This window comes from Hyla sarda, chromosome 6 (assembly GCF_029499605.1).
Source record: "Hyla sarda isolate aHylSar1 chromosome 6, aHylSar1.hap1, whole genome shotgun sequence".
Classification (NCBI taxonomy): Eukaryota; Metazoa; Chordata; class Amphibia; order Anura; family Hylidae; genus Hyla; species Hyla sarda.
In genome coordinates, this window is record NC_079194.1 from 8,386,583 (window position 1) to 8,403,886 (window position 17,304).

Consider the following 17,304-nt stretch of genomic DNA (forward strand, 5'->3'; position numbering starts at 1 on the left):
GTGGAAGCACAGGCACCATGATCTCTTCACCTTGTGGCACTCACCTCTTGATTCCCGGCCTTCTGGCTAGGATCAGAGAAATTTTTATAGATCCGGACGGATGTCCGGCCAGTATATCTGCACACATTCACTTATTTATTTATTTTTGTCTCACTGTGTCACTTTTTGCGTGTTGTGTGTCCACAGGATTGTTAGGATCTTGGACCGGAGGCGAAGGGTAAGGTTTGTTGGGTGCCTCTCCTATCGAAGAAGGGCTTGCGATAGACCGCATCCTCTGTGCCCGTTTTTTTTAGTGCAACACGTTTGCACTTTTTCTTGCACTTTGGGGGATTCGAGAGCACGTTCCTCGGCTCTTAGATATAAAAAAAACACAAAAAATACACTATGTATTATTCGCCACTATAAAAATGCAATATCTAGATTCCTCTAACTTATATACTTCATGTCTACTTCAGTAGTAATCAGCTTTTCCGATCTAGGCAGGTGACCCCATATCCAACTCTTAATCCCATTTTATCTTCTTTGATCACGTTCGTAGGGTTGAGGTGTATTTCAGCGATCAGGCCAGTTATGGAATGATTAAATTTTCTCATCGTTCTTGGCGTAAATATGTTCGAGAGGTCCGTACAGCGTGCACAACACTTACTGCATCTCGTGGGCATACCGGATCCCTCGTTCTCTTCTCTTATTAACCCCATAACTTGTCTGCACAGATTACACAAGGCGCATCAATCGTCTGGTTTTTGACAACTTACCCCAATTATTCTGTTTTCCTCGGATGTGAGGAAGAATCGGCACAAGGGGTAAAGATAGAAAGGTCGCCGTATCAGTCCGGCAGCAGCTGGAGGATTTCATCACAAGCTACAAAGTGAACATTAATTGTTATAATTGACGCTTAGTAAGCCGGATTTTTTATCACTTTTGCCAATTCTTAAAGGAGAGGGTGAACATGCAGATGGAGCCTTTGCTATAAGATTGTGTTTTAGCAATTAAAACATGTTGGCGTAGCACAGTTGCCCCCAGCTGTTGCAAAACTTCAACTCCCAGCATGCCCGGACAGCCATTGGCTGTCCGGGCATGCTGGGAGTTGAAGTTTTGCACTAGCTGGAGGGCCACAGTTTGGAGACCACTGTTCTAGAAGACCATTGTGGTCAAACAGATGACAGAATACATCTCCCACTCGCTCAGATGCTTTAGAAATGTATAGAAATTCATGCTCCAGGTTAATATATGTATTTTCCAGAATAAGTTGAAGTTTTGCAACAGCTGGAGGGGCACGTTTTTTGAGACCAGTGTTCTAGAGGTCCATTGTGGTCAAACAGAGGACAGAAGACGTCTCCTATTTGTTCAGATGCTTTAGAAATGCATGTTCTGGGTTCATATATGTATTTTCCAGAATAAGTTGAGTTTTGCAACAGCTGGAGGGCCACATTTTGAGGCCACAGATCTAGTGCACATGTGGTGTACCGCCTTATCTACTGCAACTTCCCTTTCACTTAAAGTTCTTCCTTTACCCAGCCTGTGATAGGCAACTATATATATATATTTTTTGTGCACTGCACCCCCTCTGGCTGCAAACCTTAACATACTGGGGATTCATACAGAATCGGTCATCGCCTTTCCTGTGCTGCCGTTCAGACTGTACACGTGCTCATCAGCCATGACATTGCTTGAATTAGAAGATGGTGTTCTTGACCTTTTGACCCCCACCAAAACCACACTTACCCGTTGTATTTCTTTTGCAGGCAGTCTGGAGCTGCACGTCATTGGGAGCCAAGCTGTTTTTAACATATGTTAGAAATTTGAAATTTTTCTGGGATTTCCACCAAATGAATGAACATGTTAATTCTTTCTGCCGGTCCTGAATTCTGTGGTGTAGCTCAAGAGGGAATCTACAGGTAAGGGAATCTACAGGTAAGGCTAAGTTCCCATCCGCATCGGAGCTCCGCCCAGAAGTGCGCTCAAGAAGAAACAAAACACTGAGCTGGATGGCCTGAGGCACAATGGACACCACTTGTCCCCCACAGACCCCAATGACTTTAATGGGGTCGTCTTGATTCCGTTTGTTGCCCGTTTATTTGCAGGATTTAGGTGGACAAAAAAAAAAAAAAAAAAAAAAATCAGTGCTTGCAGTATTTTTTTTCTTCGCACCTTCCACGCTATTTTGACAGATTCTGGATCTCCAACGTGGATTTGAACAGAGCCTAAAATGTGCTTGTGTTTTGAGTGGCTCAGAAGATTTAAGATACCACCAAAGAAGATGAAAGTTCAGGACGGCCATAGACATTAAAAACGATTAAAAAAATGCTCAAAAAAGTGCTGAATATCGAATAGGCAAATTTTGCGGAATTATCTTAACTTTACAAAAGTTTGTACTAAGGTTGTTCCATGACATTTTGGAGAAAGTTTAAACCTTTAAGAAGAAGTCATTACCTGTGAATCTAAGACCTTCAGTCATTGGAAACCACCAACTTCTCCAAAGCTGAAGGAGGAACCATTAGAGAAATTCACTCTTCAAGCAATATTTTTCTTCGATGTCAGTCGAGCGGTCCTATAAAGGTTCCACAGTGAATCAGCATTTCGTACATTCAAGTCCTTGGTGAAGGGAGAAGGTGACAAGAAAGGGGCCAGAGCTGTGGGGAAACGCTAGCATCCGAACAAGGCTCCCGCTCACCCAGCATGGCTGGTGAGGAGGTTACATCTCTAGAGGACCCTCACTTCTCACCACATCAAGCACTATGCAATTTTTTTGCCAAACCAAATCTGCACTTAAAGGGGTACTCCGTCCCTAGACATCTTATCCCCTATTCAAAGGATAAGGGATATGATGTCTGATCGCAGGGGTCCCGCCGCTAGGGACCCCGCAATCTCCCTGCTGCACCTGGCGTTTGTTTAGAGAGTTGGGTGCAGCGACCAAAGGCTCATGATGTCACAGCCACGCCCCCTCAATGCAAGTATATGGGAGGGGGCGTGATGGCTGTCATGCCCCTCCCATAGACTTGCCTTGAAAGCGAGTGGCTGTGACGCCACGAGCCTCTGGCGCTTTATACGACACCCCCATCACCCCCCCTCGCACCTATTATCACCATCACCCCACGGCACCTCTCATCACCCCAACTGCACCTCTTATCACCCCCATAACACCCCCCTGCACCTCTCCTCATCACCACCATAACCCCCCTGCACCTCTCCTCATCACCCCCATAACACCCCTCTGCACCTCTTATCACCACCACCACCCCACGGCACCTCTCATCACCCCCATAACCCCCCCCTGCACCTTTTATCGCCCCCATAACACCCCCCTGCACCTCTTATGACCCCCATAACACCCCCCTGCACCTCTTATCACCCCCATAACACCCCCCTGCACCTCTTATCACCCCTCCCTCCACACACACACCCCTCTTATCACCATTGTAGTCCCCTAACTAAACCCAATCCCCCCCCCCCCCCCCGCGCCAGTTTACTTACCCTGCCGGGGATAGTTGCAGCGGCGTGAGGCTGCTCCTAGTCCTGTCACTGCACGGGGAGGATGCTGGAGGTTCGCATGCGGACGTAAGCAGGGACAGGTCAGGTGACTGGAGTAGACGTGAGTGCCTGAGCGGGGGCACATGACGTCTCTACTCCCATCAGCCCCTGACCTGTCCGGTGCTGGCCCTGCTTTGTTTCTTAAGGGGCCCACGCCCCCCAAAAAAAGGTAATTTTATTGAAATGTGCGGCCCCCCCGGACTATGAGGCCCGGTCATAGTCCTGGGGGCACCCAGCAGTCAGTGATTGACAGTGTCACTCACTGACAGGCCAACAAAATAAAAAAATAAATAAAAAATAAATAAATAAAAAAAAAAGGTTCAGGGACGACCGGGCCCCCCTGAAGCTCCGGGCCCCATACAGATGTAGGGGTTGTACCCCCCTGATGGCGGCCCTGCCTAGGAGCCCCTCTGTCCCCTTGTCCTGTGAGGGATAGTGTTGGTAGGCAGGGACAGCTTCCTATAAGTGGGGGGGGGGGGGGGAATTTAAACTTTTTTTTTTTTAGCAGAGCCCTCCGTCTGCGGTCTGAGGAGTTTTTTTTTTTTTTGCGTGCCCCAGCCCTTACATATATAGGCTTACCCCCATATATTTTTTGGGGGGTGTAAGCTTTTCTTCCTGCCTTATTTGCTAACTTTGTCCGGACCCTCTTCCCTATAAAGAGGGTCCGGCCACTGTTAGCAAATCGCCGACCCCACCGATTTTTTTGGGGGGGTGCGGTGTTTTTCGGGTTAATAAGCATTTGTTTTTTTCCCCTTTTTTGAGATTTGCGGTCCATGCTGCGTGGACAGACCGTACTCCTGTGTGCACCTGCCCTGACATCAGTAATATATAACTGATGAGCTTTTTTTATTTTATTTAGGCAGGTGGTTCTTTATTCTCCCCCCCCCCCCCCATTTTTGGTGTCTCCTGTGCCCTCTGCCACCACTGAGCCCTAATCAGCGACACACACAACTGATTAGGTATACACTCTTTGGCGCAGGGTTTTTTGCATTAGAAGCACACCCCCCTTTTTTTTTTCTCTTCTTCTTTGTTAGGTTTGGTATAAAGTAGAACCTCCCCCCAAAACATATACACAAAGTAAAACACACACACACATTCCCTTCCCATAAGTGTTAGGCAATGGCTCGCAGGGCGTTTTCATTGGAGGAGGCATATGCCAGTGAAGGCGAGGAAGACCCCACTTTCCTGGTCTTTTCCTCGCTCTCCTCATCATCTAGTGATGATGAGCCCCCAAGTCGGCGGAGACGCCGCCGTGCGAGACCACAACCCCCCCATGCAACTGACCCTGTGCCTCATACTAGTACTAGCAATCCTGTCGCCAGTACTAGTATGCCGGCCTACCAGGCAAGTTCACCGGTACCCTCTACCAGTGAACATGTGTGGACTACCCCAGAGAACTTTGAGCCCGTGATTCCTGGGTTTGTTTAGCAACCCAGGAATCCAGATTGACATCGCTGGGTTCACTGAAACAGACTTTTAGTCATTGTTTCAGTGATGACTTTGTCAACATGATTGTGACACAGACAAACCTGTACGCCCCACAGTTTGTCACTGCTCACCTGGGCTTGATTTTGGCTAGGCCCAATGGCTGGTTCCCAGTCAATGCAGCCGAAATGAGGACCTCTTGGGGCTTCGTGCTGCATATGTGCCTAGTCAAAAAACCAAGTGTCAGGCAGTACTGGAGTGGGGACGTCGTTTACCAGACCGCGCTCTACAGTATGGCCATGGCACGGGAATGTTGTGAGGCCATACGGAAAGGCCTGCATTTCAATGACAATGCAGCATGTCCCCCCCAAGGTGATTGTGCCTATGACCGCCTGTACAATATACGGCCGGTCATAGATCACTTTGGGGCCAAATTTTTGGAGGCCTACAGTCCCCCAAAGGGAGGTCTCAATCGATGAGTCTCATCAGTTTTAAGGGGAGACTAATGTTCCACCAATACATCCCATCCAAGCGGACAAGATATGGCGTGAAACTCTATAAATTCTGTGAGTACCTCAGGGTACACTTACAGGTTTAGAGTGTATGAGGGTCGAGATTCCCGTATTGAACCCCCAGAATGTCCCCCTACTCTGGGTGTCAGCGGGAAACTCATGTGGGACCTTTTGCACCCACTACTAGATAAGGGTTACCACCTTTACGTGGATAACTTTTACACTAGTATCTCTCTGTTCAAATCCCTCGCCGACAGATCTACGTCCGCTTGTGGGACCGTGCGAAAAAATCAGAGAGGCCTCCCAACCTATCCCCTCCAGGCACCAATCCCCAGGGGCAAGTCCTGTGCCCTTACCCATGAAAACCTGTTGCTGGTCAGGTATAAGGATAAAAGGGATGTCCTTATGATGACCACAATTCATGGTAACGGCAGCACCCCTGTCCCTGTGCAAGGTACCGTGGCATTGGTCCTCAAGCCTGATTGTATCGTGGACTACAATCAGTATATGGGGGGAATTGATCTCTCTGACCAAGTCCTCAAGTCATATAATACCATGTGCAAAACCCGGGCAAGGTACAAAAAAGTTGCAATCTACATGGTCCAGGTTGCCATGTACAATGCATTTGTACTATACCGGAACGCTGGCAACACATGGAGATTTCTCAAGTTCCAGGAGGTGCTCATAAAGGCCCTGATCTTTGGCGATCAGAGGGGAGCAGCCCCGAGCACTTTCAGAAAAAATGCAGAGTGTGTCGCAGGAGGAGGATACGGAAGGACAACACCACTCAATGCGACACTTGCCCCGATCATCCGGACCTCTGCATTAAAAATTGCTTCAGGGAGTATCACTCTTTCACGTACTAAACATTTCAGTACTAAAATTTTAAAATCATCTTTCCCCATTTTAATTCCCCTTGATTAGACTGCAATGTACCTATCCACAGTACATTGTCCTCCAAATTTTAAAGCTCCTCCCCCCCCCAAAAAAAACGAACCCAGTAACATAATACCCCTAATAAGACCTTTGGTGGTATTGGGTCATGTATCAGTCATTTCCATCGGCGCAGCACTCTCTCTCCACCTGAGCGGGGTGCGCATTTGAGGTAGCAGAATAGGGACGGCCACACACCCAGAATGATGAATCAGAGGTTTGGGCCGGGCATAATTTTTACTTTTGGCTATACTCTGGGGCATCATTCTGGGTACCCAATTTCCAAATTATTATTATGAAAATCGCAATTTTCATTTTTCAAAAAACTACCCTTCATCCATTCCTGGAAAATAAATCTAGGAAACGCCCGTCCGTTCAATGTATGTAACCGTCTTGCCTCAAATGCGCAGTGCTCTCTCCTCCCCTGAGCAGTGTGCGCATTTTCAGGTAACTGTTTAGGGATGGCCACCCAAAAGAAAAACATTCCCATATTGATGCAGCAGAGCATAGGGTTTGTGGCGGGCACACGTTTTACTTTTGCGCTATGCTCTGGGTCATCATACTCCATACACAGATGGCATATCAGTTGGAAAATTGCAATTTTCATTTTTCAAAAAATACATTTCATCCATACCTGGAAAATAAATATAAGAAACACCCAACCGTTCCAAATGTCCACCTTACCCCTATTAAAGATTCCTCAGGTGGTGTACTTTCTGTAATGGTGTATCATGTAGGTGTTTTTTTTTTCCTCTGAATGTATGGAACAGTCAGCTACTGATAAACCATAGGCCTCAAATGCAAACATTGCTCTATGAGTCTTGAGCCATGTCATGTTGTGCCAGCACAGCATGTTATGTCCACAAATGGGGTATTTATTTTTTTACTTAGGGGAAATTGTGTTAAACATTTTTGGGGATTTTTTTCCGATTAATCCTTGTAAACTAGCAACATTTTTGGTAACAACAGCATTTTAGTGAAAAATCAAATTTTTCGGTTTTACAGCCCACTGATCCAAAAACCTATGAGGTGTAAATACTCACTCTACCACTTGTTACGTTCCTTGAGGGGTGAAGTTTCCAAAAAGATGGCACAGTTGGGGGGGAGATCCTCTGTTCTGCCACCATGGGGACTTTGAAAATGCACATGGCCCACAACTACAATTCCAGCATAATTCTCTCTCCAGAAGCCAAACTGCATCTCTTCTGAGACCTGTAGTGCACTTGCAGAGCAATTTACATCAACATATAAAAGGTATTTAATTATTCATGAGAAATTGGGCTACACATTTTGGGGGGATTTTTGTTACACCTTGTTAAAATGAAAAATTTGGGGTAACACCAGAATTTTAGTGTAAAAAAAAAAAAAATTCGCTTTTACAACCCACTGTTCAATAAACCTGTGAGGTGCATGTTCTTACTGTAATGCTTATTACGTTCCTTGAGGGGTGTAGTTTCCAAAATGGTGATACTTGTGGGGGGGTTTCGCTGTTCTGGCACCATGGGGGCTTTGTAAATGCACATAGCCCCTGACTTCAATTACAGCCTACTTCTCTCTCCAAAAGAATGCCGAGTTGCATCCAAAGAACACCATACCTACTGTGAAGCATGGGGGGTGGAAACATCATGCTTTGGGGCTGTTTTTCTGCTAAGGGACCAGGACGACTGATCCGTGTAAAGGAGAGAATGAATGGGGCCATGTATCGTGAGATTTTGAGTGAAAACCTCCTTCCCTCAGCAAGGGCATTGAAGATGAAATGTGGCTGGGTCTTTCAGCATGACAATGATCCCAAACACACCGCCCAGGCAATGAAGGAGTGGCTTCCGAAGAAGCATTTCAAGGTCCTGGAGTGGCGTAGCCAGTCTCCAGATCTCAACCCCATAGAAAACCTTCGGAGGGAGTTGAAAGACCGTGTTGCCCAACAACAGTCCCAAAACATCACTGCTCTAGAGGAGATCTACATTGAGGAATGGGCCAAAATACCAGCAACAGTGTGTGAGAACCTCATGAAGACTTACTGAAAACTTTTGAACTCTGTCATTGCCAACAAAGGGGATATAACAAAGTATTGAGAGGAACTTTGCTTATTGACCAAATACTTATTTTCCACCATAATTTGCAAATAAATTCTTTAAAAATCAGACAATGTGATTTTATGGATTTTTTTTCTCATTCTGTCTCTCATAGTTGAGGTTATAACCTATGATGAAAATTACAGCCTCATCTTTATAAGGGGGAGAACTTGAACAATTGGTGGCTGACTAAATACTTTTTTGCCCCGCTGTATTTATAAAAAAAAAAAAAAAATTTAAATAAAATAAAAAAAAAAGCTTGTGTTGGTGCACATTTTTGATATTACAGCGTGATGTATACAGGGAATCAGGACAACTGCATATCACAGTCATTGAATACAAACAATCATGGAATACAAACGCCTCCTGAGCCACAGACACAGAATAGGAAGCGAGATTGGCCGTAAAATAATTCCCTTTCACGTGCAGAAGGATCCACCACCTCACATACCAGAAAGGAAGAAGATGAAGGAGAAAGGGAGAAAAGACTTGAAACTTTTTTTTTTTAAATTTTTTTTAAGGGGTTTGCGCTTTTTTTTTTCTGCCTATGTGCGACATTCATACATTATGAATTTCCGGCCACTGCAAACTTTCAAAATTGAGTCATGGGAGTTGTACTTTAGGAACAGGGTGCCTCCAGCTGTTGCCAAACTACAACTCCCATGATGGGACTTTTAGTTTATAAACAGCGAGACTCCAGCTATTGCTAAACTGTAGGCTTGCTGTTGCTAGATTACAACTCCCATCATTCCCAGACATTCAGAGACTTTCTGGAAATGACGGGGGTTGTAGTCTAGCAACAGCTGGAGGCTCCCTGTTTGGAAACCCTGCTTTATGGGTGTTCTCCCCAGTAGAGCGCGCCATAAATGTACTAACCTATTTTCTGTGCTTTTTTCCCCTTATTTCAGATACCTGTATGCAGAGGACTACTTCGGACTCTGTGTACTACGTCGATGACCAGCAATTTTTGTTTAATACTAATTAAATGGTTAACGAGGGCTTGTGGGGGGAGTGTTTTTTGGAATAAAAGTTTTTTCAAACGTGTTGTGTTTTTTTTTAATTTACTTTATAGGCTTAGTAGTGAAAGCTGTCTAATAGACTGAGTCCACTACTAAGCCTTACTAAGCTTAGAGTTAGCCCCAAAAACAACTAGCGCTACCACCCAATTATTGCCCCGGTAACAACCACCTCAGGAGTGTGGGGAAGAGCTGGTACCCACAGGCCCGGAGGATCAAAAATGGCGCTCCTGGGCCTAGTCGGTAACAAACTGGTGTTATTTAGGCTGGGGAGAGCCGGTAACAATGGTCCTCGCCCACCCTGGTAGTGTCAGGCTGTTGCACTTTGGTTGGTATCTGGCTGAGAACGAAAATAGGGGGAACCACACTTTTTTTTCCAATTAATTATTTATACAAAAAACATGTGGGGTTGCCTGTATTTTTGTTCTTAGCCAGAGACCAACCAAGCAGCAACAGTCTGATGTAACCAGGGTGGACAAAGACCATTGTTACCAACCCTCCCCAGCCTAAGCAATGCCAGCCTGTTACTGCCTAGGCCCAGGAGCACCATTTTTAAAGCTCCAGGCCTGTTGGTACCGGCTCTCCCCAGCACCCCTGTAGCGGTGGGTACCGAGGTAATAATTAGGGGTGAGCTCTAGCTGTTTGAGGCTAATGCTAAGCCTCAGCTTATTAATGTTTCCGTCTATAAGACAGCCTCCACTACTAAGCTTGTAAAGTAAATAAAAAATAAAAAACAAAACACCACATTTAAAAAACTTTTATTCCCCCCCAAAAAAAACACTCCTTTACATCCCTCGTTAACCATTAATATTAAACAAAAAACAAACGCTGGTCATCGTTCTCCACCAAATCCAAAGTAGTCCTTTGCAAACACGGATCTGAAATGAAAAAGAATTAAAAAAAAAATGGGTTAGTACATTTAGGGGGAAAAAAAGTGGTAAAAATTTTATAAACACATTTACAATTTTTTCTTATTTGTGGTAAAAAAAATGGTATTCCTAAGTGACTGTTTTTTTTTTTTGCTTACGTGAGCCAAATTTATCAACCCCCTGTGATATTATGATCAATATGTCACACATAAGCAAAACCAAAGACAACAATGATAAATGTCCCCCAATGCTCGAACATTCCACAGACAGCTAGGACAGCTCAAAAATGAGCCGTCCCCATAGACATGAATTGAGGGGGCGTGGCGTCACTAGGGGGCCGTGACATCCGTCTCGGAGGCAGCGCCCGGCACAGAATGCTGGAGGCTTCACCAAGATCGCGGGGGTCCCCAGCGGAGGGACCCCTGCGATCATACATCTTATCCCCTATTATCCTTTGGATAGGGGATAAGATGTATAAAGCCAGAATACCTCTTTAAGCTGTGACATATCATCACAGCATCAGAAAGCAGTGAGATCCGTCCCAGTTCCGGAGTGTCAGCACATTCTCAATCATATAAAGGAGTGGGATGGTTGTAAGACTCATTAGCTTTATGGCTCGTTAGATAAGGCAGCAGGGAGCCCAGTCTTAGTCACAGGCGTGATGTGGGGGCGGGGCATCACAAGCTCCCAACGCCAGCTCCAGTGTTCGGAACAGTTCGTTCCAAACGCTGTGCAGCGGAGTACCCCTTTAACCAAGATGTCTCCCGAAGACTACTGTGTCTAAGACCAGGGCTCCTGGCTGCCTTATCTAATGGGCCATACAACCTGCCCCCTCCTTCACATCACTGATCCTGTGCAGACATTCCAGGAAAGCGCTCACTGCTATGTGATACTGTGACAATACATCACAGCTTACAAGAAGCTGAGCTTCCGGGAAAGGAGAGCACAGCTGAAATGGATGATCTGTGCACTTTTTAAAACAACACTATATTAGTAAGTTGCTTTATTACAGTTTGACACCATAACAGTTTACATTGACTTCTGTAGGAATTGTGCAATTCTTAACTGTGCAGAGAGAGAATTGGGGGCGCATAGCATAAATTCCTGCATTATACATCGTACATCCCTCAGGCTTCCATCGCCTCTGACCAGCACCTTCATGGACAGGTTCATTTACATTCTGGCATCTAAGGACGAGTTCACACAAGGAAGATTTTTTGCAGTAGTTATATAAATTCCCCTGTATCTCAGTGGGGCTGTTTCTGCAGCAGATGCATTGATTTCTGCAAATCCCCATAAAGATAATTGGGACAGGTGAGGAATTCCTGCAAAAAAATCTAGCACACGTGAATTCACCCTTAGGCCAAGTTCACATGTCCGAAATTATTGTGCGGAATTCCGCCGGTGATTCCAGAGCAGCACAGTCTTGTTGAAATCAACTGGATTCTGCTGCACATGGCTGAATTTCCGTGGGAGATGTTTCCAGCACTGAAATTCTGAATTCCGTGTCCACAGAAAGAATGATCCTGTTCATTCTTTCTGAGAACTCTGCACGGAACGCATAGCAGTCTATGAGACGGCGCATTCCCAAGGAGTCCTAGCACCGGCAGTCGGCAGAATGTCAGTGCAGAGATTTTCCGTGCGGACATTCTGACATGTGAATGTAGCCTTAGGGTATGTCACATGTAGCGCATCCACAGATTTTTTCACGATGCACGTGCGACGACGCCAGTCACTAGAGCATGCTGCCTGCAGCGCGTAGTAGCCCTGTCTGTCTGGACGTAGTAGATCTGCAGAGGGAAATCTATGAGCAGACACGCAGGGCTACCCGGCAGCAGCAGGGAGATTGCTCTAGTGCAGTGGTCTCCAACCTGCGGCCCTCCAGATGTTGGAAAACTACAACTCCCAGCATGCCCGGACAGCAATGCTGGGAGTTGTAGCTTTCCAACATCTGGAGGTACGTAGGTTGAAGACCACTGCTCTAGTGACTGATGTCGGCCCATCCGCAGCATGAACTACGCTGCGGATGTGCTACATGTGACCAAACCCTTAGGCTATGTACACATGGTGGAACATTTCTTATATGGAGACCCTCTCAGCCATTCAGTGAAGCAGCCACAGCACACAGTGGTAAGTGGTAGATATCTCAGCCTTACAGGGAGGTTCAGCTTGGCCGCGTCCACCGGCTGCTGGAAGGGCCAGGAGAAGTGATGCTTCCATATCGCCTTCAGCACCGCCTTCTCCAGGTACTGCAGCTGGTTGGTGAGGCGGCCGGTCTTCTTGCGGTTAATGTAATCTGGCGGAGGCGGATTCACGATTGATAGGTGGAGCTGTCTGCTCGACATGGTTCGTCAATCCAGCTTATCTCCTGGACGCACATCACACTGCAAGAGAACAGACACCGAGGGTTAATATTCGGGTGCACAACGATTGGCACATAAAGGGCAATAACGGTTTTGCGATTATGATTCTGGATGCCCATTTTTTACAGGTAAAAGTTAAAGGGGTACTCCGCCCCTAAACATCTTATCCCCAACACACAACACATAGGCCCAGATCTACCAGATCAGGTGACAGGACAACTTCTGTGAAAACCAGACAGATTGTGCCCTCAGGGCCCAGACAGCCCATCATAGCCGTGACATATAGGTGAGGATATATATTGTATGTGATGATTGGCACACCGCGCAGAAAAAAACGCCATCATCTATAGGGTCTATAATACAGGATGTGTGATGACTGAATACTGACACATATGTATGATCATCTATAGGGTCTATAATACAGGACGTGTGGTGACCTAATACTGACACATATATATATGATCATCTATAGGGTCTATAATACAGGACATGTGGTGACCTAATACTGACGCATATATATATATATATGATCATCTAGAGGGTCTATAATACAGGACGTGTGGTGACTGAATACTGACACATATGTATGATCATCTATAGGGTCTATAATACAGGACGTGTGGTGACTGAATACTGACACATATATATGATCATCTATAGGGTCTATAATACAGGACGTGTGGTGACCTAATACTGACACATATATATATATATATATATGATCATCTATAGGGTCTATAATACAGGACGTGTGGTGACTGAATACTGACACATATATATATATATATGATCATCTATAGGGTCTATAATACAGGACGTGTGGTGACCTAATACCGACACATACGTACGATCATCTATAGGGTCTATAATACAGGACGTGTGGTGACTGAATACTGACACATATGTATGATCATCTATAGGGTCTATAATACAGGATGTGTGATGACTGAATACTGACACATATGTATGATCAGCTATAGGGTCTATAATACAGGACGTGCGGTGACTGAATACTGACACATATGTATGATCATCTATAGGGTCTATAATACAGGACGTGTGGTGACCTAATACTGACACATATGTATGATCAGCTATAGGGTCTATAATACAGGACATGTGGTGACTGAATACTGACACATATGTATGATCAGCTATAGGGTCTATAATACAGGACATGTGGTGACTGAATACTGACACATATGTATGATCAGCTATAGGGTCTATAATACAGGATGTGTGATGACTGAATACTGACACATATGTATGATCATCTATAGGGTCTATAATACAGGACATGTGGTGACTGAATAATGACACATATGTATGATCAGCTATAGGGTCTATAATACAGGACGTGTGGTGACCTAATACTGACACATATATATATATGATCATCTATAGGGTCTATAATACAGGACATGTGGTGACCTAATACTGACGCATATATATATATGATCATCTAGAGGGTCTATAATACAGGACGTGTGGTGACCTAATACTGACACATATATATATATATATATGATCATCTATAGGGTCTATAATACAGGACGTGTGGTGACCTAATACTGACACATATGTATGATCATCTATAGGGTCTATAATACAGGATGTGTGATGACTGAATACTGACACATATGTATGATCAGCTATAGGGTCTATAATACAGGACGTGCGGTGACTGAATACTGACACATATGTATGATCATCTATAGGGTCTATAATACAGGACATGTGGTGACCTAATACTGACACATATGTATGATCAGCTATAGGGTCTATAATACAGGACATGTGGTGACTGAATACTGACACATATGTATGATCAGCTATAGGGTCTATAATACAGGACATGTGGTGACTGAATACTGACACATATGTATGATCAGCTATAGGGTCTATAATACAGGATGTGTGATGACTGAATACTGACACATATGTATGATCATCTATAGGGTCTATAATACAGGACATGTGGTGACTGAATACTGACACATATGTATGATCAGCTATAGGGTCTATAATACAGGACATGTGGTGACTGAATACTGACACATATGTATGATCATCTATAGGGTCTATAATACAGGACGTGTGGTGACTGAATACTGACACATATATATATATGATGATCTATAGGGTCTATAATACAGGACGTGTGGTGACCTAATACTGACATATGTATGATCATCTATAGGGTCTATAATACAGGACGTGTGGTGACCTAATACTGACACATATGTATGATCATCTATAGGGTCTATAATACAGGACGTGTGGTGACTGAATACTGACATATATATGATCATCTATAGGGTCTATAATACAGGACATGTGGTGACCTAATACTGACACATATATATGATCATCTATAGGGTCTATAATACAGGACGTGTGGTGACCTAATACTGACACATATGTATGATCATCTATAGGGTCTATAATACAGGACGTGTGGTGACCTAATACTGACACATATATATGATCATCTATAGGGTCTATAATACAGGACGTGTGGTGACTGAACACTGACACATATGTATGATCATCTATAGGGTCTATAATACGGGACGTGTGGTGACTGAATACTGACACATATGTATGATCATCTATAGGGTCTATAATACAGGATGTGTGGTGACTGAATACTGACACATATGTATGATCATCTATAGGGTCTATAATACAGGACATGTGGTGACCTAATACTGACACATATGTATGATCATCTATAGGGTCTATAATACAGGACGTGTGGTGACTGAATACTGACACATATGTGTGATCATCTATAGGGTCTACAATACAGGACGTGCGGTGACCTAATACTGACACATATGTATGATCATCTATAGGGTCTATAATACAGGACATGTGGTGACCTAATACTGACACATATGTATGATCATCTATAGGGTCTATAATACAGGACATGTGGTGACCTAATACTGACACATACGTATGATCATCTATAGGGTCTATAACACAGCACGTGCAGTGACTGAATACTGACACATATGTGTGATCATCTATAGGGTCTATAATACAGGACGTGTGGTGACCTAATACTGACACATACGTACGATCAGCTCCATCAGCTACGTATAGGATCTATAGTACAGGATCATACATAGGGCTGTACACACAGTATATAGATGATCATGCACAGTATATAGATAGTATATAGCTGATCATATATGTATAGGGTTGTATACACAGTATATAGATTATTACACATTTACACTATAAGTGATTATATATGTATAGTTGTGTATACAGATGATGTGTAGGGGGTGTATACACAGTATACAGACAGTATATAGGTGATTATACATGTATAGGGGTGTACACACAGGATTTAGGTGATTACACATGTATAGTTGTTTATATAGATGATGTATAAGGGGTGTATACACAGTATATAGATGATTATACAAGTAAAGGTGTGTACACCGATGATGTATATGGGGTGTATACAGATAGTATAGAGATGATTATACATGCATAGGTGTGTACACACAGTATATAGGTGATTATACTTGTCTAAGGGGTGTATACACAGTATACAGACAGTATATAGGTGATTATACATGTATAGGGGTGTACACACAGGATTTAGGTGATTACACATGTATAGGGGTGTATACAGATGATGTATAAGGAGCGTATACACAGTATATAGATGATTACACATATAGGGGTGTACACAGTATATAGACAATTATATATGTATATATACAGATGTATAAGGGGTGTATACACAGTATATAATTTTTCATGTATAGGTGTGTATACAGATGATGTATAAGGAGTGTATACACAGTATATTAGCAATTATACATATATTGGGGTGTATACAGATGATGTACAAGGGGTGTATACACAGTATATAAGTAGTTATACATGTATTGGGGTTTATACAGATGATATACAAGGGGTGTATACACAGTATATAAGTAATTTTTCACGTATAGGTGTGTATACAGATGATGTATAAGGGGTGTATACACAGTATATTAGCAATTACACATGTATTGGGGAGTATACAGATGATGTACAATGGGTGTATACACAGTATATAAGTAATTATACATGAATTGTGGTGTATACACAGTATATAGATAGTATATGCTCGTACATGCGCACACTGTCCGCTCCCGTTTGCAGCGTTGCTCCCTGCCGTTTACCTGGCGGATTACAGTTGAACCGTTTCCCGCAGCTCTCCACACGCCACGTTTCCATGGCGATGACACGCCCACTTTATAGATACCAAGCGCACGGCTCCTAACGGCGGGAAAGTGGGTGAGAACTGCGTCATGGTGGCCGAGCGCAGCATAATGACGTCATTTGTTTGGTTGTGCTATGCCTGTGCGTCAGTCAGTGTAGGGAAAGTGCTGGATCCACTAAGATTCCTATAGAGAGCCCCTTTAATGCGCCATTACCCACAATCCCCTGCTACAGATGGTTACAGATATTTCATTAACAGTGGAATAATGAATTGCACTGGCAGCGAATTACATGTATTCCACAGTGACATTATGTATCGCAGGCCGCGGTGATGTCATATTTCACAGGCCGCA

At 44.0% G+C, this 17,304-nt stretch overlaps 1 protein-coding gene across 2 annotated transcripts in view; it reads right to left on the reverse strand.

The window, feature by feature from the left end:
- Positions 1-17,059, reverse strand: part of BRDT (bromodomain testis associated) — a 166,875-nt gene extending 149,816 nt beyond the window's left edge. The window contains exons 1-2 of one of the 2 annotated variants that reach the window (XM_056523157.1): positions 16,912-17,059; positions 12,515-12,742 (exon numbers count right to left, since the gene is read on the reverse strand). In XM_056523157.1, coding sequence (XP_056379132.1) covers positions 12,515-12,703 — 189 coding nt within the window. In that variant the 5' untranslated portion in view covers positions 12,704-12,742; positions 16,912-17,059. Of the gene's footprint in view, positions 1-12,514; positions 12,743-16,862 lie in introns of both variants that reach the window. The other variant, XM_056523156.1, reaches the window with a different exon arrangement.
- Between the last annotated feature and the right edge of the window lie 245 nt (positions 17,060-17,304).